Below are 22,462 nucleotides of genomic sequence, written 5' to 3' on the forward strand. Positions count from 1 at the left end.
AAGATTTTATTTATTTATTTATTTATTTATTTGACACACAGAGAGAGAGAGAGAGAGAGAGAGAGAGACAGTAAGAGAGGGACCACAAGCAGGGGGATTGGGAGAGGAAGAAGCAGGCTTCCCGCTTAGTAGGGAGCCTGATGCAGGGCTTGATCCTGGGACTCTGGGATCATAACCTGAGCTGAAGGCAGATGCTTAATGACTGAGCCACCCAGGCACCCCTCTTAACGCATTTTCTTGCCACATAAATTGAATATTTAAAATTTCCACTGTGTGATCTTTTGTTCTTCTTTTTTTTAAGTAGAGATTTCTTTGGCAGTAGTGATACGGCTGTTCTCTTGAAGATGAACAGTCATCTTTTTAAAGTAATGACACTGGTTCTTATTTTTGTCTAGTTTCAAACCGGAGGCCCTATCGACAGTACTACGTGGAGGCTTTTGGGGACCCTTCAGAGAGAGCCTGGGTGGCTGGAAAAGCAATCGTCATGTTCGAAGGCAGACATCAGTTTGAAGAGCTACCTGTTCTTAGGAGAAGAGGGAAGCAAAAAGAAAAAGGATATAGGCACAAGGTAAAAAAAACAAAGCCTCTCTAATTATCTTCTTTGGGGTGGACAGGGAAGAGTCAAGGAAGAAGTCTTATATTTTTCAAATGTAAGTTACTTCTTTTGATAGTAGGGTATTTGTGAGAAAATTGATGAAAGCAGTATTTTTCCTGGGTTTGAAATAGGACCAGCCTTCCATATATTTACAATTCTCAATTTTTTGAGAAATGATTTCAGATAACTTTTGCCTTGTCACTTAGATGTGACAGTATAAAATGACATGACCAGTCTTTTTTCGTCTTACTTCTTGTAAGAAGAAAATGATCATTGAAATGAAATATTCTCTTTCTCACTCTATGGATTAAATATTTCTCTAGAAAATGAGAAAGACAAACATTTTTGTTTGTTGTCTTGGCTTTTTGTTTTTATTCACAGACAAATGCGCTCCTTAATCTTCATCCTATTTCCCCCATCTTCCTTCTGGTAACCATCAGTTTGTTCTCTGTAATTTCAAGAGTTTGTTTCTTTGTCTTTCTCTTTCTTTTATTCCCTTTGCTCTTTTTTTTTCTTTTTTTTTTTTTTTTTTAATTTGTTTGACACAGAGGTAGAGAGTACAAGGAGGCAGAGCAGTAGGCAGAGGGAGAAGGAAAAGCAGATTTTCTGCTGAGCAGGGAGTCCGATGCAGGGCTTGATCCCAGGACCCTGGGACCATGACCTGAGCTGCCCAGGCACCCCTGCTCTTTTGTTTCTTAACTTACATGTATGAGTAAAATCATACGGGATTGGTCTTTGACTGATCGACTGACCGATTTATCTTAGCACTGTTACTCTCTAGCTTTATCCAAGTTGTTGCAAATGGTGGTTTTCTAGTTTTTGTATGGGTGATTCATGCTTAATATTGGGGTTTCATGCCCAGTTACGTTTTAATAAAGAATATTGTGTTTTTCTTCCATTTGTTTGATAATTTGTGTTAAAGTTGGGTGAGTCAAATTTTGTTTTATTTCTTTTAATATTCCTTTGTAGTCAGTTCTAGAAGGTGAAATATTTCCTATTCGATTAGTGTTTCATGCTTCTCTGTGTATAAATGTTTAATAATCATTATTAGGATAAGTTAGAGTCATTAGGTAGTCCCTAATGTTTCTTAGTTGACTTCTCTCTGAGGATTAGTGTCTTCATCTCTAAAACTAGTATAATAATATGTACCCTCCAGAACTGTTGGGAGAATTAGAAATAATTATAAATATTTAATATGTGATAAATTTGATGTCCTGAAATAACTAGTATATGCTATTTTTACAATGAAGGAGGCTAACTGCATCAGTTCTAATACTTTGGGTGGTTGGTGGTAGGGAGGTACTACAAGCTTTTGTGTCAAGCCTTTCGTTATGTAGCTTAACCAAGCCCCTTTTCAAAGGAGTTCAGTAGGGCTTTCAGATTCTGGAAAGTTGTTTTACTCTTGTCACAGTTATGAGAATTAATGAGTGTGTATAAAATAGATTAGATAATCAGCTCATTGCTTTATAAGAGGAGGCTACCTTTCCAGTGACCTGAATTTTTTCATGCTCAGTGGAACATCCCTTTTATAAGTATTAAAATATAGTTAGCTAATAGTTAGAACCTTGACTAATAACTGTTGTATGAAGCCAGGGAGGAGAATAAGAGTTTGAAAAAACATTTCACAGAGCATCAGTGTCTCCATCTGTGAGGAATCAACAAAGGCATGTATGTAATACCCAGGGTGTTTTGGTGTCTCTGGACATGACTCAGCCCAGGAGACTGCTTGGTTATAATCCAGATTTTATGTAACATGTATTGAATAATCAGATACAGCACCAGAAATAAAGGGGTCTAGGGATAATGAGAGTTTCTAGTTTAGGGTCTTCTAGGGTAGATCTGACCTCTTTTCTCCTGTCCTCATTTTTCCGTGTTTATCTTCTTTAGCCTTTTGCTTTTTCTTACACAGCTGAGCAAGTGCTTGGCCTTAGTAAGTCAGGAAGTAAATAAGTCCTGTTGTAAAGTGTGGAGGGCTAAATGGGAAGGGTCTTATTATTCCTTGATTTAGTAATGTAATGTTTATTAGTAATGCAGTCCTAGTTATGGTCTACTCTTTGGTCCTTATAAAGGAGGGAGAGCAGAGGAATAATCTTTCCTCTAATGATAGATCTTGGTGGTAGAAGTAGATTTGAAGAATCCTCCATTGTTTAGGCTTTGGGTTAACAGTGGGTACTAAAACACCTAGCTAGTACCATAAAAGTATTGTTGAAGAAGTTAGAAGGCTTGGAAGAGTTTCTTGAGAGGTCTTTGCTCATAATCTCTCTATTCCTTTTTGTGTTTTTTTTAATAAGTGATAATCTTTTTCTCCTTTATATTTAAGGTTCCTCAGAAAATTTTGAGTAAATGGGAAGCCAGTGTTGGTCTTGCTGAACAGTACGATGTTCCCAAAGGGTCGAAGAACCGAAGATGTGTCACCAGTTCAATCAAGTTGGACAGTGAGGAGGATATGCCATTTGAGGACTGTGCAAATGATCCTGAATCAGAACATGACCTGTTACTTAATGGCTGCTTGAAATCTCTGGCTTTTGACTCTGAACATTCTGCAGATGAGAAGGAAAAGCCTTGTGCTAAGTCTCGAGCCAGGAAGAGTTCTGATAATCCAAAAAGGACTAGTATGAAAAAGGGCCACATGCAATTTGAAGCACATAAGGAAGAACGAAGGGGAAAGATTCCAGAGAACCTCGGCCTAAACTTTATTTCTGGGGATGTATCTGATAAGCAGGCCTCTAATGAACTTTCCAGGATAGCAAACAGCCTCACAGGGTCCAGCACTGCCCCAGGAGGTTTCCTGTTTTCTTCTTGTGCGAAAAACACGGCAAAGAAAGAATTTGAGACTTCAACTTGTGACTCTTTACTGGGTTTGTCTGAGGGTGCCTTGATCTCTAAACGTTCTGGGGAGAAGAAGAAACTCCAACGAGGTTTGGTGTGTAGTTCAAAAGTGCAGCTCTGTTATATTGGAGCAGGTGATGAAGAAAAGCGAAGTGATTCTATTAGTATTTGTACCACTTCTGATGATGGAAGCAGTGATCTGGACCCCATAGATCACAGTTCAGAGTCTGATAACAGTGTCCTTGAAATTACAGATGCTTTTGATAGAACAGAGAGTATGTTATCTGTGCAGAAACATGAAAAGGTAAAGTATACTAGGTATCCTGCCACAAACACTAAGGTAAAAGCAAAGCAAAAGTCCCCCATTACTAACTCACATACAGACCACTTAATGGATTGTACTAAGACAGCAGAGCCTGGAACTGAGACATCTCAGGTTAATCTCTCTGATCTTAAAGTATCTACTGTTGTCCGCAAACCCCAATCAGATTTTAGAAACGATGGTTTCTCTCCAAAATTCAACACACCATCAAGCGTTTCCAGTGAGAACTCACTAATAAAAGCTGGGGCTACAAATCAAGCTCTTTTACATTCTAAAAGCAAACAGCCCAAGATCCGAAGTATAAAGTGCAAACATAAAGAAAATCCAGTTGTAGTGGAACCTCCAGTTACAAATGAGGACTGCAGTTTGAAATGCTGCTCTTCTGATACCAAAGGCTCTCCTTTGGCCAGCATTTCCAAAAGTGGGAAAGTGGATGGGCTAAAACTACTGAGCAACATGCATGAAAAAACCAGGGATTCAAATGACATAGAAACAGCAGTGGTGAAACATGTTCTGTCAGAGTTGAAGGAACTCTCTTATAGATCCTTAAGTGAAGATGTGAGTGACTCTGGAACATCAAAGCCATCAAAACCATTACTTTTTTCTCCTGCCTCTAGTCAGAATCATATACCTATTGAACCAGATTACAAATTCAGTACATTGTTAATGATGTTAAAAGATATGCATGATAGTAAGACTAAGGAGCAGCGGTTAATGACTGCTCAGAACTTGGTCTCTTATCGGAGTCCTGGTCTTGGAGACTGTTCTACAAGTAGTCCTGTAGGTGCATCTAAGGTCTTGGTTTCAGGAAGCTCCACTCACAGTTCAGAAAAAAATGGAGATGGCATTCAGAACCCAGTACGTCCTAGCCCTAGTGGGGGTGACCCTACAGTGTCTGGAGAGTTGTCTGTATCTGTACCGGGCTTAGTGTCTGACAGAAGAGATGTCCCTGCTTCTGGTAAAAGTCGCTCAAACTGTGTTACTAGGCGCAACTGTGGGCGATCAAAACCATCATCTAAACTGCGAGATAGTTTTTCAGCCCAGATGGGAAAGAACACATTGAACCGTAAAGCCTTAAAGACCGAGCGCAAAAGAAAACTCAACCGACTTCCAGCTGTAACTCTTGATGCTGCACTGCAGGGAGACAGAGCAAGTGGGGTTGCAGAGAATGGTTCCTCAAGAGGTGGGCTAGAGGACCCTGGTAAAGAGGAACCCCTTCAGTTAATGGGCCATTTAACAAGTGAAGACAGTGCCCATTTTTCTAGTGTTCATTTTGATAACAAAGTCAAGCAGTCTGACCCTGATAAAATTCCTGATAAAGTCTCCTCTTTTGAAAACAGAAAAGGCCCAGAGGTGGATACTGAAATGAACAGTAAGAATGATGAACCCAATGGTGTAAATCAAGCGGTGCCTAAAAAGCGGTGGCAGCGTTTAAACCAAAGGCGCACTAAACCTCGTAAGCGTACTAACAGATTTAGGGAGAAGGAAAACTCTGAGGGTGCCTTTGCGGTTTTGCTTCCTGCTGACCCCGTAAAGAAGGGGGATGAGTTCCCAGAGAATAGACCTCCTACGTCAGCAAACATACTGGAGGATACGCTGGCAGATCCAAATCATGCCAGCTGCTTAGATGCAGTTGGACCACGGTTGAATGTTTGTGATAAATCCAGTGCCAGCATTGAAGAGACGGAAAAAGAGCCGGGAATTCCCAGTTTGACACCCCAGCCTGAGCTCCCTGAACCAGGTAAGGACTCCTGAGACAATGATAAGGATTAGAGAAGTGGTGATAATGTTACTCATCTGAAGTTGATCTGTTTTGATGGAAGGGCCAAGTGTAAATTGGGAGGAAAGTGCTATCCCTTGAAGGAAGAGCTTTATATGTAGGATCTGAATCTTGAGGTCCAGGTTTCCATATAATTTCAGAAATTATGTTTTACCATAAACTCTCCCTCTTTTATAAAATTTTATTTGAGGTAGAATGAGAGAGAGAGAGTACAAGGGTAGGGGGCAGAGGGAGAGGGAGAAGCAGACTCCCCACTGAGCAGAGAGCCCGATGGGGGCTCAGTACCAGAACCCTGGGATCATGACCTGAGCTGAAAGCAGATGCTTAACCTATTGACCCATCCAGGTGCTCCTACCCTGACCTTTTTAAATCTGTGAACTTTTTGGAACTCATTCTGGCATTGTAGGTAATTGACAGGCTCTGAGCCTGAAATTTATGTACAGTTATTAGTTTACAGAAAGTGAATAGATTTTATTGAATGTTAGGCTTCCTTTACACAATTTAAGGAAGGTCCATTGATTATGTAGACAAAGGGACATTTGCTTTGGGGAAAAAGAAAGTATTCTGTAGTACTTATTTGAAAGCTTTAGACGTCTTAACTTCCCTTCTGTAACCAGGCTTGAGAACAACAAAAAACTGAAATACCAGGGTATCTTACCTTAGCAGCAGAAGAAAAACAGCTGAAGTCTTTCAAGATATTAATATTATACATTATAGTTTTTCTTTTCTTTTTTTTTTTTTTTAAAGATTTTATTTATTTATTTGACAGAGATCACGAGTAGGCAGAGAGGCAGAGAGGAGGAAGCAGGCTCCTGCCGAGCAGACAGCCCGATGCGGGACTCGATCCCAGGACCCCGAGATCATGACCTGAGCCGAAGGCAGCAGCTCAACCCACTGAGCCACCCAGGCGCCCAGTTTTTCTTTTTTTAAGATTTTATTTATTCATTAGAGAGAGAGAGACAGAGACAGAGAGAGCACATACAGGGGGAGAGGTTGATGGAGAGGGAGAAGCAGACTCCTTGCTAAGCTGGGAGCCTGACATAGGGCTCAATCCCAGGACCTTGACCTGGGATCCTGACCTGAGCCAAAGCAGATGCCCAACCATTTGAGTCACCTAGGTGCCCCTACAGTATAGTTGTTGAGGGTAAAGCTATCCTTAAACATAAGACTCTCGAAGTTGCCTACTGTAGAAGATTTTTTTTAACAGCTTTATTGAGATACAAATCAATACATGAAATATCTATCATTTTAAAGTTTATACCTCAGTGATTTTTATTATATTCACAGACTTCTACAGTCATCAACATAATCAATTTTGGGGTATTTGCATCACCCAGGAAAGAAGCATAGTACCCTTTATTAACCTCCCTCATTTCTTCCCAATCTGTAGGTTTTCCTGTTCTATACATTTCATGTTAATAGAATCATACAATATGTAGTACTTTGGTCTTTGGTTCTTTAAGTTAGCATGTAGCAGTGCTTTATTTTTATAATGGTAAAAAATACATAAATTTACCTTCTGAACAAGTTTAAACTGTACAGTATTACTGTATGCACATTATTGAAGAGTAGATCTTTAGAGCTTTTTCATCCTCCAAGTCTGAAACCATACTGAATTGAACAACAGTTTTTTACTTTTCCCCCATCCCCTGGCAACCACCATTCTCTTTCTGTTTTTATAAGTTGGATTACTTTATATATCTCATGTAAGTGGAATCATGTACTATTTGTCTTTTTGAGATTGAATTATTTTATTTAGCATAATGTCTTCAGGGTTCATTCATGTTTTAGCATATGGCACGATTTCTGTTTTTCTTGAAGCTGAATAATAGTTCATTGTATGTGTAAACCATATTTTTTTTTCTATTCATCTGTCAGCAGACATTTAGGATTGGACATTTAAGTTGCTTCTATCTTGGCTATTGTGAATAAAACTGTACTGAATATGGGTGTGAAAATCTCTCTTTGGGATCACATTTTCAATTCTTTTAGATGTATGCCAGAATTGGAAGTGATCATATAATTCTGTTTTTAGTATTTTGAGGAAACTCCATACTGTTTTCCATAGTGGCTGCACATTTTATAATCCTACTAACAGTGCACTTTTAGTGTTTAAATTTCTTCACATCCTCACCAGCACTTGTTATTTATTTATTTATTTTTAAATAGTGGCCATCCTAACAGGTGTAAGATGATAGATAGCTCATTGTGGTTTTGATTTTCATTTCCCCAATGATTAGTGATGTTGAGGATCTTTTCATATGCTTGTTGGCCATTTGTGTATCTTCTTTGAAGAAATTGGGGTGCCTCAGTGGCTCAGTGGGTTAAGCCTCTGCCTTCGGCTCGGGTCATGATCCTGGGGTCCTGACATCAAGCCCCACATCGGGCTCTCTGCTCCCTGGGGAGCCTGCTTCCCTCTCTCTCTCTGCCTCCTTGTGATCTCTCTCAAATTAAAAAAAAAAAAAAAATCTTAATTAAAAAAAAAAAAAGTCTCTCCAGGTGCTTTGAACATTTTTGAATCAGCTTGTTTTACTGAGTTGTAGGCTTTCTCCCTCCCTCCTTCCTTCCCTCCCTTCCTACGTTCCCTCCTTTTTTCTTTCTTTTTCCCCCTTATTTGGTAAATGGTTTGCGGATATTTTCTTTCATTTTGTAGGTTGATTTCTTTTCACTATGTTAATTGTTTACTTTGCTGTGCAGAAAGTTTTAAGTTTGATGCAGTCCAGTTTGTCTATTTTTGCTTTTGTGATCTGTGCTTTTACTTGTTATCAAATAAATCATTGCTTTCATTCCAGTCATGAATCAGTTTTTTTCCCTTGCTTTTTTTGGAGTGCTATAGTTTCAGATCTTAGATTTAGGTCTTTGAGCCATTTTGAGTTAGTTTTTGTATATGGTGTAAGATAAGGATCCATCTTTCTTTTTTGCATATGGATATCTACTTTTCCGAGCACCATTTATTGATGAGACCATCCTTTCCCCATTGTGTAGTCTTAGCATATTGGTCAAAGATAATTTGATCATACACTTAGGGTTTATTTTTGCGTTCTCCATTTGTTCCATTGACCTATACGTCTCTCATTATGGCAATATCATATTGAAATGTAGCTTTATAATATATTTTGAAGAAAGGATGTATTTGTTCTTTGCCAAGATTATTTTTGGCTATTTAGTGTTCATTAAGATTCCATGTGAATTTTAGGATTTTTTTTTTCCCCTGTTTCTGCAAAAAATGCTGTTGGGATATTGGTAGAAAGTGCCCGGCTGTCTCAGTTCGTAGAACACGTGATTTTTTTATCTCAAGGTCATGAGTTCAAGCCGCATGTTGGGCCTAGACCTTACTTTAAAAAAAAGTGTTGAGGAACACCTGAGTGGTTCAGTGGGTTAAGTGTCCAACTCTTGTTTTGGCTGAGGTTATGATCTCATGGGTTGTGAGATGCAGCACTGTCATTGGGCTTTGTGCACAGCCGGGAGTCTGCTTAAAGATTCTCTCCTTTTGCCCCTTCCCTCCCCAATCATGTGCATATGTGCTCTCTTGCTCTCCCTTTCTACAAAATAAATAAATCTTTAAAAAAAAAAAAGTTGAATTTTGCCAAGCCTTGTCTGCATCACTTGAGATAGTCATGTGATTTTCTTCATTTTGGTAACATTTGTATTACATTAACTTTTTTATATGTTAAATCATCTTTCCATTCCTGGGGTGAATCCCACTTGGTCATGGTGTATTGAATTCAGTTTGCTAATATTTGTTGAGAATTTTTGCAGCAGTGTTCATAAGGAATATTGGTTTACCTTTTTTTTTAAAGTATATTTTGGTATGAGAGCAATGCTCACATCATAAAATGAGTTTGGAAATGTTCTGTCCTCAGTTTTTTGGAAGCGTTTGAAAAGGTTTGACATTAATTAATTTTTAGATGCTTGGTAGATTTCTCCAGTGAAGCTATCTCATCCTGGTCTTTTTTTGTTTCAGAGGCTTTTGATGATTGATTTAATCTCCTTACTAATTCAGATTTTGTATTTCTTCATGATTCAGTCTTGGTAGATGGCATGTTTTTAGAAATTTCTAGGTCATTCAGTTTGTTGCATGCAGTTGTTCATAGTAGTATTTTATAATTCTTTTGCTTCTGTGGTATCAGTCGAAATGACTTTAATTTCTGGTTTTAGTTATTTTTTTCCTTAGTTAATGTAGCTAAGGACTTTCCATTTTTATTGATCATTAAATCAGTGCTTAGTCTTGATATTTTTAATTTTCTGTTTACTTCTGCTCTAATATTTATTATTTCCTTTCTGCTAACTCTGGGTTTGGTTTATTCTTATTCCTTGAAGTATAAAAATAAGGTTATTGATTTGAGATTTTTTTTATAAGCGAGAACACAAGCAGGGGTGAGAGGAGAGAGAGAAGCAAACTGTGCTGAGGAGGGAACCTCATGTGGGCTTCAATCCCAGACTCATGACCTGAGCCCAAGGCAGATGCATAAATGACTAAGCTGCCCAGGTGCCCTGAAATCTTTTTTTTAATGTAGATGCTTCCTGCTGTAAACTTCTTTCTTAGTACTTCCTTTACTGGATATCATAAGTTGAGGTATATAGGATTTTCATATTTGTCTCAAGATATTTTCTGATTTTTTTCATGGGACTTTTCTGACACATTGGTTGTTCAGGAGTATGTTGATTTTCATACATTTGTGGATTTTCCAGTTTTTTACTGCTAGAGTTCCAGCCCATTGTGATTAGAAAAGATATATGGTCTGATTTCAGTTTTCTTATATTTCTAAGACTTGATTTGTGGTTTGTCATGATTTATCCTGGAAAACAGTTCATGTGTGCTTAAGAAGACTGTGTATTTGCTGCTATAAGGTGGAGTCAGTGTTCTGTTTATGTCTGTTAGATTCATTTGATAAATAGTGATGTTCAGATTTTCTAATTTTTTATTGATTATCTAGTTATTATAGCCATTATTGAAAGTCAGGTATTATACTCCCACTATTACTGTTTGACTGTTTCAAACTCCTGTCAATTCTGTCAGTGTTTGCTTCATATATCTGGGTGCTCTGATGTTGTATGCACATATGCTTATATTTGTTATCTTCCAAACTGTGTGGATGGCTTTTGGTTATTTATTTATTTATTTAGAGATTTTATTTATTTATTTGACAGAGATCACAAGTAGGCAGAGAGGCTGGGGGGGGGGGCTCCCTGCTGAGCAGAGAGCCCGATGCGGGGGGGGGGGGGGGCCCATCCCAGGAACCTGGGATCACGACCTGAGCCAAAGGCAGAGGCTTTAACCCAGTGAGCCACCCAGACGTCCCTGTTTGTTTTTAAAGAGAGAGCTGGGTTGGGGTGCTGAGGGAAAGGAGAGAGAGAGAGATAGATTATTAAGTAGGCTCCATGCTGGGCATAGGAGCTTGATCTCACAACCCTGAGATGGTGACCTGGGCCGAAATCCACAGTTGCATGCTTAACCACCTAAGGCACCCAGGCACTTCTGGAGATTTGTTTGGACCCTTTGATTAGGGCCATGTTTCCCTGTTTCTTTGTGTACTTGGTGATCCATCCCGCTCCCGCCCGAGTTTTATGCATTTGAATAAGAACCACTTTTAGTCTTTAGGGATTGGCTCTGGACATTTCACCAATCACCTCAATTGGATATTCTGGAGACCTCTGAATGGTGGGCTTCTCTGGGCTTGTATGTGTAATTTCCTAATTAGGGAGTTCTGTTTCTTTTTTGGGGGCTTGTAATCTTGCTCCCTCTAGTGTTTTTCTGCAGTACTGAAGGTTTACTTGTGTCCCTGCAACTTTTCCCTCTTAGTGGCTCCCAGGTATTCAAAGAGTACTGGTTCCCCATTTGCTCTCAAAAGCAGGCAAGACAGATGCTAACTAGCCCCTTGGGCAATTCTTCAGGAATCCAGATTGCCAAATGCTGGCTCCAGTCTTTAACCTTGAGTATAAATTTAGTACCTTCTGATCTCATCAAACTGTGCTGGCCTTTGACTACCTCATGGCAAGCCATCTGGTTCCTCAGCATGCTGCCCATTCTCTGCCTTGTCTTCAGCAGCCCTCATGAATCCAAACTATGTGGGTTCTGTTAGTGGTCCCAGTCCTGTTAAACAGTCTGGTCTTTTGGGCAGCCCTTTGAAAAGCTGGTGTGTTGGACACAAGCTCCCCCACCTCCCTCACTTCCCCCAACCATGAGGAGAGCTTTGCCTGCATTGGGAGGGCAGTCTCAGATAAAGTGAACTGGCTCTTTTTTAACCCGTTTTGATACTATAGTTCTTTTCTTTTGAACTTGTCTGCAGCCTCCTGACTGGTTTCTAGAGTACTCCTGTAGGGGCTCCAGTTCTGCCATCTTACTGTTACTACTCTTTCCTCATGTCCTTTTTTTTTTTCCTTTTCTTTTAAGATTTATTTATTTATTTTTAGAGATAGAGCACATATGTGCAGAAGCAAGAGGGGCGGAGGGAGAGAGAAAATCCAAGGAGACTTGGGCAGAGTGCAGAGCCTGGCACAGGGCTCCATTCCACAACCCTGAAATTACAACCTGAGCCACAACTAAGAGTTGGGACACTTAACCGACTATGCCACCCAGGCCAACCCTGTTTCATGTCTCTTTAATGCCAAATAATACTCCATTGTATGAACAAACCATTTTTTATTATTTCATCAACTGATATTTGGGTTGTTTCCATATTTTGGCCTTTATGAATAATAGTATTATTTGAACATTTGTGTGCCATGGTTTGTATGGCTATATTTTCATTTCTACTGTTTATATATTTAGAAGCTGAATTGCTGGGTCATTTTGTAATTAAGTATGTAAAGCTTTTGAAGAACTGTCAGAATGTTTTGCCAAAGCTCTTTTGACATTTTACATTCCTGTTTGCAATATATAAGGGTTCCAGTTTCTCTACCTCTTTACTCATACCTATTTTAAATATCTGTCCTAGTAGTGTCATGAGGTATTTCATTATTGTGCTTTGATTTGCATTTCCCTGCTGGCTGTTAATATTAAGCATCTCTTCATGTATTTAGCAGTCTTACTTAAATCTTTTGCAGAAGCATCTGTCTAGAGCCTTTGCCTATTTTTTGATTGGACTGTTTGTCTTTTTATTATTTAATTCTAAGAATTCTTTACTTCGTGTGGATCTAAGTATTATTGGATATGAATTGTAAATATTTTCTTCCATTTAATGGGTTTATCATTTACATTTTTGATTACATATTTTGAAGCGTAAGTGGTTTTAATTTGGATGAAGTCTAGTTTGTGTTTTCCTTGGTTGCTTGTGCTTTTGGTGTCATGTCTGAGTAACCATTGTCTATTCCAGTTGTCTCAGCACCATTTGTGTTAAAAAGTGTATTATTTTTCCATTGAATGGTCTTGGTATCTTAGCTGAAAATCATTTGACCATAAATGTGATGATTCATTTCAGCCTTCAACTCCTTTCTTTTCGTATGTATATATATGTCTTGTCTTTATGTCAGTGCCACAAAGTCTTAATTACACTGTTTGTACAGTAATTATTATAATTTGAAATTGGAAAGTATTGAGTCCTTCAACTTTGTTTCCAAGATTGTTTGGCTTTTCTGGATTTTTTGCATTTCCATTTTAATTTTAGGAACAATGTGTTAATTGCTGCAAAATTTCCAGCTGGGATTTTGATGAGGGTTGTACTGGATCTGTATGTCAGTTTTGGGCAGTGTTGCCATAGTTAACAATATTAAGTTTATTCTAAACTGTGCACAAGGAATGGCTTTCATTAATTGTGTTTCATTTATTTCAATGATGTTTTGTAGTTTTCTGTGTATAAATCTTATGCTGCTTTTATTCAGTTTATTCCTAAGTATTTTACTGTTTTTAAAAAAATTTTATTCATTTTGATCCTGTTATATATGAAATCATTTCCTTAATTTCATTCTTAGGTTGCTCATTGCAACTATACAGAAATATAGTTGATATTTGTGTATTGATTTTGCATGTTGCAACCTTGCTGAACCCATTTTTTTAGTTGATTGTTTTCTTGTGAATTCCTTAGGATTTTTTTCGTACATGATCATGTCATCAACTAATAAAGATAGTTTTACTTCATCCTTTCTAATCTGGATGTCTTTTATTTGTATTTTTTCTTGCCAAATTCCTAGCTAAAGCCTCCAGTGCAGTGTTAAGCATAAGTGGAGTGAACAGGCATTCTTGTCTTGCTCCTGGTCTTAGGGAGAAAGCATCTAGTCTTTTACCATTAACTGTGATATTAGCTATCACTTTGAAAGATGGCCTTTCAGGTTGAGAACGTTCCCTTATATACTGTTTGTTAAACGATTTTTCTGTGTCTGTTGAGGTAATGATTCCTTTTTACTCCCTTTATTCTGTTAACATTATGTATTAATTAGATTGCTTGATTTTCTTTTTCTTTTTTATTTTATTTTATTTTTTTTTTAGATTTTTTATTTATTCATTTGACAGAGATCACAAGTAGGCAGAGAGGCAGGCAGAGAGAGAGGAAGGGAAGCAGGCTCCCTGCTGAGCAGAGAGCCCCATGTGGGACTCCATCCCAGGACCCTGGGACCATGACCTGAGCCGACGCAGAGGCTTTAATCCAGTGAGCCACCCAGGTGTCCCACATTGATTGATTTTCTTATGGGAGCTGCAAATTCTCAGGAGGACCAGTCACAGCTTCTCAAGGACTTTTTGCTCCCCATCTGCTTTGTGCCAAAGAACCTCTCCTTGTGGTCTTCTGGAGGTTTGGACAATGGTGTACTTTTGCTTCATTGTGACTCTGAGGAAAAGAGTCCTTCGGGGCACTAGTTTACCTCAGGGCGCTCGTTAATTCTCTTTTAAACTTCTACCCCTTACACTTCAGTAGGATCACAAAAAAGCCTTCAGGACAAAATCCATTTCAGTGCTGTATTTATTTCTCTGTGCTATTCCTTTGTGTTTGGTTTGTAGTTCTAAACAGTCTTGTCAGTGCTTTGCTGACAAATTTTTAAAACACTTTATACAGGGGCTTTTGAGTGGCTAGGTTGTTAAGCTTCTGCCTTTGGCTCAGGTCATGATCCCAGGTTGCTGGGATCCAGTCCCACGTCAGGCTCCCTGCTCAGCGGGAAGCCTGCTTCTCCCTCTCCCACTACCCCTGCTTTGGTTCCCTCTCTCACTGTCAAATAAATAAATAAAACATAAAAAAAATTTTATACAGCATTTTATTTGTTTTCAGAAGAGGTTGGACTCAGTAACTTAACTATTACTATGAAGAGATGTTTGGATTTTTGCTTTTTTTACCCCCTTCCTTTAACATTTTGCTTCTGAGATTTCAGACTTAGGAAAGTAGAGGTATGACAAGAGCTGATAATGTGTAGTGAGGAGTGATATTGATGTTAGTACTGTAGTCCTTTAGGAAAATTCACCATTTTGAGGAGAAAAAGAAAGTTTTCTTAAAAAGACTTAACTTTTGGGGCGCGTGTGTGGCTCAGTGGGTTAAAGCCTCTGCCTTCGGCTCCGGTCATGATCCCAGTGTCCTGGGATCGAGCCCCGTCATCAGGCTCTCTGCTTAGCAGGGAGCCTGCTTCCTCCTCTCTCCCAGTGTCCTGGGATCGAGCCCTGACATCGGGCTCTCTGCTTAGCAGGGAGCCTGCTTCTTCCTCTCTCAATCTGCCTGCCTCTCTGCCTCCTTGTGATCTCTGTCAAATAAATAAACAAAATCTTAAAAAAAAAAAAAAGAAAAGAAAAGACTTAACTTTAAAAAAAATAAACTTTATTCAATATACTTATATAGTCGACTTTATATACCATACGGTTCATAAATTTTATTTTATTTATTTTTTGAAAGATTTTATTTATTTATTTGTCACAGAGAGAGCACAAGCAGGCAGAGTGGCAGGCAGAGGCAGAGAGAAGCAGGCTCCCTGCTGAGCAAGGAGCTTGACCTGGGACTTGATCCCAGGACCATGATATCATGAGCTGAAGGCTGTGGCTTAACCGACTGAGCCACCCAGGCTTCCCAAGTTTCATACATTTTAAGTGCATAAGGAGGTGATTTTTAGTGAATTTGTTGAGTTGTACAACCATCCCCATAAATGAGTTTTAGAACATTTCTTCTATCCAGTAAGATTCTTCTGTCCCGGGGCGCCTGGGTGACTCAGTGGTTTGGGCTGCTGCCTTCAGCTCGGGTCATGATCTCAGGGTCCTGGGATCAAGCCCCGCATCGGGCTCTCTGCTCCGCAGGAAGCCTGCTTCCCTCTTTCTCTCTCTCTCTCTCTGCCTGCCTCTCTGCCTACTTGTGATCTCTGTCTGTCAAATAAATAAATAAAATCTTAAAAAAAAAAGATTCTTCTGTCCCATTTATAGTTGGTCTGTTTGTACTCCCAGCCCAGCAACCACTAATCCACCACTATCCCCACTCCCATTAGCCTTTTCTGGACATGTCATATTAATGGAATCATACAGCATATGACGTTTTATGTCTTGCTCTTTTCATTTAGCACAATCTTTCTGGTTTTGTGATTTATCCATATTCTGGCATATATCAATATTTTGTTTTTTATTGCTGGATAGTATTCAGGGAACAGAATACCATACTTTATGTACCTGTTCTTCAGTTGGGGAACAGCTGGGGTTGATTTAACTTTTTGGATATTTTATTATTTTAACTGGTTTATGTACATACTCTGCAGTCTAAAAAGATACTGCTAAAGTTTCCTATATGAGTAATTCATATCTATTCTTTACAGTAGGTCTTGGCTCTGTGCTAGGAGTTGATGTGTATTTGCCAAGAAATTTAAACATGGTCATATTTTGGCTCTTGCTCTGTGCCATGTATTGAGGTTTGCATGATTTATTCATCTCTTCATTAGCTTTTGTTATTTTCCACCTTTTAATATTTCCCTTTAGTATCCAAAAGGTCATGTTCCCCTTTCATTCTTGATACTCTGTTTATGTTAATTTGGCAAGCCACTTCCTTTTGGCCATTTATAGAGTAATTGGATATGGTGAGTTCTCTGGGTTCTTTCAACTGAAAAGTAGTTTTAGTGGATGAGCATTCTAGTTTAGGTGAGAACATAGGTGGGAGTAGGGAGTTTCAGGAGTAGGTGTAGTTGAAGAGGGCAGGAAAACGGAAACTCAGGAATAGCTGGAGACTTTGGGTTTTAAGTCATTCAGTTGTGACCAGGGTGTTTTCATTTACACTGTGTTACCCTATTATACATTTAAGAGGGGGAATTGGTCATCTTTTTCTTAAAAGGACAAATAGTATTTTAAGCTTTGTAAGCCATACTGTCTTCTGTTAACTCTTAACTCTTTGTGACACAAAAGCAGACATAAGCCATTGGTAAATAAATGTGCATGGTTGTATTTCAGTAAAATTTTATTTACTAAAATAGTCCCACTGGTAGTTTGCCAAACCTTAAACCTTTAAAGGATTGTTTGATACAATGTTGGTGAGGAGAAATGCATGTACTTTTGTGGGGTTTTTTTGTTTGTTTGTTTTGTTTCTTTTTTTCTTTTCTTTTTTTTGGTGAGCAGCAGCTCCCAAGGAGGGAGGGAAGGGACCCAAGAGGGTTGCCTGCAATGTATGTACTTGTGTAGGAACCTAGTAGTATGTCAGATACAGTTTTTACATTGATTTTCAGTCTTTTTTGCTCTTCGTTGACTTTCTTGTGGATCTTAAGGAAGTAAAGAACTAAAGGACTAAAATTTAGTCTGAGAACTTACTTGGTGAGAGAAGTAAACCCAGAGACAGAATGAGGACAGTAGCTTCAGGAGGAAATGGAGGGGACAGATTAGCCCATGGAACCTTCTGAGAAGACAGAACAGAACCTGTCTGGGCCTGAGGTCTAATTAATGTGGGGAGGTAGTGATGGATGTGGCTGTGTGGGGTGGGGTAGGATAAGGGATATGATGATGTGATAGCATAGGGATCTGTTTTAGTTAAAAGAACCCAGTGGTTTTGAAGCATGGAGAGTTTTTGGTTGGAATCATGGCCTTGCCACTTAAGTAATGGACTAACTTGAGTGGGCTTAGGCAAGGCATTTCCTATTCAAGCCTGTTACTTTTTTTTAAGAAATTCATTTTTTTAAGTAATTCTACACCCAATGTGGGGATCAAGCTTAGAACCCTGAGATCAAGGGTCGCATGCTGTACTGACTGAGCCAGCCAGGCACCTCTCAGTTACATTTTTTATAAAATGATGATGTTACTTACCTTGAAGTAAAGATTAGAAATTAATGAATGTTAAATGGCTAAACTGTGACTTGCATGCACACAGTAAACCCATGTTATTCCATATATTTCTTTGGTCTTATTTGTGTTTAAAAATGTCATTGGTGGGGGCACCTGGGTGGCTCAGTGGTTAAATCCTCTGCCTTTGGCTCAGGTCCTGATCCCAGGGTCCAGGGATCAAGCCCTACATCAGGCTCTCTGCACAGCAGGGAGCCTCCTTCCTCCTCTCTCTCTGCCTGCCTCTCTGCCTACTTGTGATCTCTGTCTGTCAAATAAATAAAATCTTAAAAAAAAAATGTAAAAAGAATGTCATTGGTGGGCACCTGGGTGGCTTAGTGGGTTAAGCCTCTGCCCTCAGCTCAGGTCATGGTCTCAGGGTCCTGGGATCGATGCCTGCATTGGACTCTCTTCTCAGCTGGGAGCCTGCTTCCCTGTCTCTCTTCTGCCTGCCTCTCTGCCTACTTGTGATTTCTCTCTCTGTAAAATAAGTAAATATATAATTCTTTAAAAAAAAAAAAGTCATTGATGTTTGAAAATTTAGATGATATCTAATAGGGCTTTATTAAAGGCATAATCTGTTTGCCTCAGAGCATAAAATTGCTAACCATTAACTGTCACAGGTACAGATACATATATACTTATTTCAGAATGTATTTTAGCTTATTTCTTTTTCCAAGAGAGTTTTTTTTTTTTTAAAGATTTTATTTATTTATTTGTCAGAGAGAGAGAGAGAGCACAAGCAGGCAAAATGGCACGGAGAGGCAGAGAGAGAAGCAGCCTCCCTGCTGAGCAAGGAGCCCAATGTGGGACACGATCCCAGGACCCTGGGATCATGACCTGAGCCGAAGGCAGTGGCTTAACCCGCTGAGCCACCCAGGCACCCCCAAGAGAGATTTTTTAAAACATTATTATTTGAGGGGAACATTAAAAACAATTTTGTTTTTTTTTTTTTTAATTTATTTGGCAGAGATTACAAGTAGGCAGAGAGGCAGGCAGAGAGAGAGGATGGAAAGCAGGCTCCTTGCTGAGCAGAGAGCCCGATGTGGAGCTTGGTCCCAGGACCCTGGGATCATGACCTGAGTGGAAAGTAGAGGCTTTAACCCACTGAGCCTTGCAGGCGCCCCTGAGGGGAACTTTTTAAGTCATTGTTTGGCTGGTGGTTTTAACTTATTTTGAAATACTTACTTGGGAAAAACTCACCAGCTTGGATCACTTACAGGTGTATCGTCTAAAACTGAGCAGTTAGGAAAATTGCATTGTTTGTGTTTAACAAGCCCCGTAATTATATTGGGAGCTCTGTAGGTATATAATTTTGATAACTATTTCAGCCTCCACCATTAACTTTCTATTTTTTTATTAATACTTTATTTTTTTTAGAGCAGTTTTAGGTGTGTAGCAAAATTGAGGAGAAGGAACAAGAGTTTTTCTGTATACCCTGTCCACACACATGCACAACCTTCCCTGTTACCAGTGTCCACTGCTGGAGTGGTACATTTGTTAAAATTGATGCATCTACATTGGCACATTGTAATCACCCAAAGTTCACAGTTTACCTTAGGGTTCATTCTTAGTGTTGTATATTCTTTGGCTTTGGACAAATATATAATGACATGTATTCATGATTATGGTATCATACAGAGTATTTTCACTGCCATAAAAATCCTCTGTGTTCTGCATATCCAGACCTTTTCCCCTCCATGTGCATGCCCTCCTTCTTTACCCCCGTTAACTACTTTTTATTGTCTTCATAGTTTTGCCTTTTCAGGAATGTATATATGTAATCATACAGTATTTATATATCCTTTTCACATTGACTTTTTTCACCTGGTAATATACATTTAAGTGTTCTCCGTGTCTTTTCATGGTTTTATACCTCATATCTTTATAGTGTTGTCTGTACATACCACAGTTTATCAATTCCTGTGTCTTGGTGGCTTTCAAGTTTTGATAATTGTGAATAAAGCTGCTTTAAAAACCCATGTCAAGGTTTTTAGGTGAATATGTTTTCAGCTCCTTTTATATTAGATTTAAATAATTAAACTAAGTGATATATTACTACTATTTATTACTACGAAATTACAGTGGTTAGAAAAAAATTATTTTTCATATCTCATCCTAACAAAGTTCTGTGGCTTTTTTCCATAGTAAAAGCCTTTGCCAAGTTTACTGTGCCTGTGATTTGACCATTTGCTTTTGTTCACAACTTACGCATTTCTTTGAAAGAACACTAGTATTCCTCATTGAGCTGAGGCAGAAATAGTTTCCCAAGACCATGGGATCATGACCTGAGCCAAAGGCAGATGCTTAAGGTCTGAGCCACCCAGGCGCCCCTGAACTCTGTATTTTTATCTTATTTTCTGCCTTTGGCATACATGCCACATACTCTGTATGTCATTGAGGTAATGGTATACATATAATTATATTTTTTAATTATTCTTTTAAGATCTATTCCTCAATTTTCTAATGTAAAACTCATATTACAACTATGATATGACGTGTGTGTAAAGTGCTTTTGAAATTCACACGGTAGTACTGATTAGGTAAATACTCTATCTGAATTCTGTCTAGTATTCTACATAATCTAGAGAGATGTTATTAAAATAATTTATGGTATATTTTATGTATTTCCCTTATTTAGACTTTATTAAAGATTTTATTTATTTATTAAGGTTTTATTTATTTGACAGAGATCACAAGTAGGCAGAGAGGCAGGCAGAGGGGTGAGGGGAAGCAGGCTTCCTGCTGAGCAGAGCCAGATGTGGGGCTTGATCCCTGGACCCTGAGATCATGACCTGAGCCAAAGGCAGAGGCTCAATCCACGGAGCTGCCCAGGTGGCCCAATTTTATTTATTTATTAGAGAGAGAGAGAACATGAGGCGGGGCTGGGGGGGGGAGTTGTGGGGGCATGGGGTGGTGGTAGGCAGAGCAAGTGGGAGAAGCGGACTCCCCCTGAGCAGGGCCCCTGATGCAGGGCTCAATCCCAGGACCCTGGGATCATGACTAGGCCCAAGGCAGGTGTTTAATCAACTGAGTCACCCAGGCTCCCCTAGACTATATTTTAATGTTAGCTCTATCAGTCACTATGGGACACTAGTTAGTTTCAGTTTAATCTTTTTTATTTTTTTTTTTAAACCTTTCCCTTAACTTCAGATGGTCTGTGTATGTGTATAGAGCAACAGAAGTTGCTCTCAGTCTCCCCTCTCAGCTTCTGCATATGATAAACCATAGGAAATCACTTTTAGTGTCTTGGATCTTAAGCAGAGTGATTTCGAGAATTTCCCATCTCTGTACCTTTGAGAGTTCAGGGATGGTTTCATGAAAGCAAAGGACTCTCCTCTAACATTTTGGTTAATACAAACTCGTTTCTCCTCTTAGCTGTGCGGTCAGAGAAGAAACGCCTTAGGAAGCCAAGCAAATGGCTTCTGGAGTATACAGAAGAATATGATCAGATATTTGCTCCTAAGAAAAAACAAAAGAAGGTGCAGGAACAGGTGCACAAGGTATGTTCCAACATTTTCAACAGTCTTTTCATCAGTACTTTTAGGATATTGCAGTTTTGCCTTTAATATCCTTTTTTGTCTGCATGGGACAGTAATTTCCTTAACCTGGGATCTTGCTTTTTCCATTTTTTACCTCCAGCTTTTGGCACTACTAAGAGTATACATGAAAGTATAAATGACTTTATGCACTGTGTGTAGTATGTGTGTGTATAAATTTTTTCCTCCCTTTGCTTTTAGAGAGTAATGATTTAGGAATATTATTATGACAAAATATTAAAACCATAGAACATAAAATATGGTGGGATAACTTTTTATTTTTATTTTTTAAGATTTATTTATTTGAGAGAGAAAGAGCATGGAGGGGAGGGCCTGAAGGAGAGGGAAAGAGAGTCATAACCTGAGCCAAAATCAAGAGTCAGATGCTTAACTAACTGAGGCACCCATGCTCCCCCATTCTATTTTCTGTCTCTATGAATTTTATTATTCTAGGTTAACCTCATATATGTAGAATCATAAAATATTTGTCCTTTTGTGTATGACTTAGTTCACTTAGTGATATCTTCAAGATTCATCCGTGTTGTATTTCTTTTTGAAACTGAAATTATAGCAACTTTGTTCTATGGATTCTACGTTTATTTTTTTGCCTTCAGGTAAGTTCCCGCTGTGAAGAGGAAAGCCTTTTAGCCCGATGTCGATCTAGTGCTCAGAACAAGCAGGTGGATGAGAATTCTTTGATTTCAACCAAAGAAGAGCCTCCAGTTCTTGAAAGGGAGGCTCCATTTTTGGAAGGGCCCTTGGCTCAGTCAGAACTTGGAGGTGGACATGCTGAGTTGCCACAGCTGACCTTGTCTGTGCCTGTGGCTCCGGAAGTCTCTCCACGGCCTGCCCTTGAGTCTGAGGAATTGCTAGTTAAAACACCAGGTAAGATCGGAATGGGGTCTCAGAATGTAAGTAGATATGATTTTAGCATGTTGTGATAAAAAGCCAATAGTGAATCTGTACAGCAAGTTACCTACTTTGGTCCTGGGAAATCCTGAAAGTGTCAGCTAACTGAATGAATATAGTTAATGATCACGAATTAGTGGGACACTGTCCATAAGATATGTTTTAAAAACAACTCTCCTTACTCCACTCTTACTTGTTATGATTGCCGATCAACCACCATGTGAGGCAACACTCAGGTTAGCAGGGTTTGCGGGAAGGGCACTACATACTAATAAACACATGAAACTTACGCTTC

General features: G+C 39.0%; 1 protein-coding gene across 7 annotated transcripts in view; it reads left to right on the forward strand.

Moving 5' to 3' along the window:
- NSD1 (nuclear receptor binding SET domain protein 1) overlaps positions 1–22,462 on the forward strand; it is a 150,372-nt gene that overhangs the window by 78,479 nt on the left and 49,431 nt on the right. For all 7 annotated transcript variants that reach the window (XM_059174410.1, XM_059174414.1, XM_059174411.1 and 4 more), the window contains 4 exons: positions 396–568; positions 2,916–5,487; positions 21,098–21,222; positions 21,873–22,143. In XM_059174410.1, coding sequence (XP_059030393.1) covers positions 396–568; positions 2,916–5,487; positions 21,098–21,222; positions 21,873–22,143 — 3,141 coding nt within the window. The remainder of the gene's footprint in view (positions 1–395; positions 569–2,915; positions 5,488–21,097; positions 21,223–21,872; positions 22,144–22,462) is intronic.

This window comes from Mustela lutreola, chromosome 5, assembly GCF_030435805.1.
Source record: "Mustela lutreola isolate mMusLut2 chromosome 5, mMusLut2.pri, whole genome shotgun sequence".
Lineage (NCBI taxonomy): Eukaryota > Metazoa > Chordata > Mammalia > Carnivora > Mustelidae > Mustela > Mustela lutreola.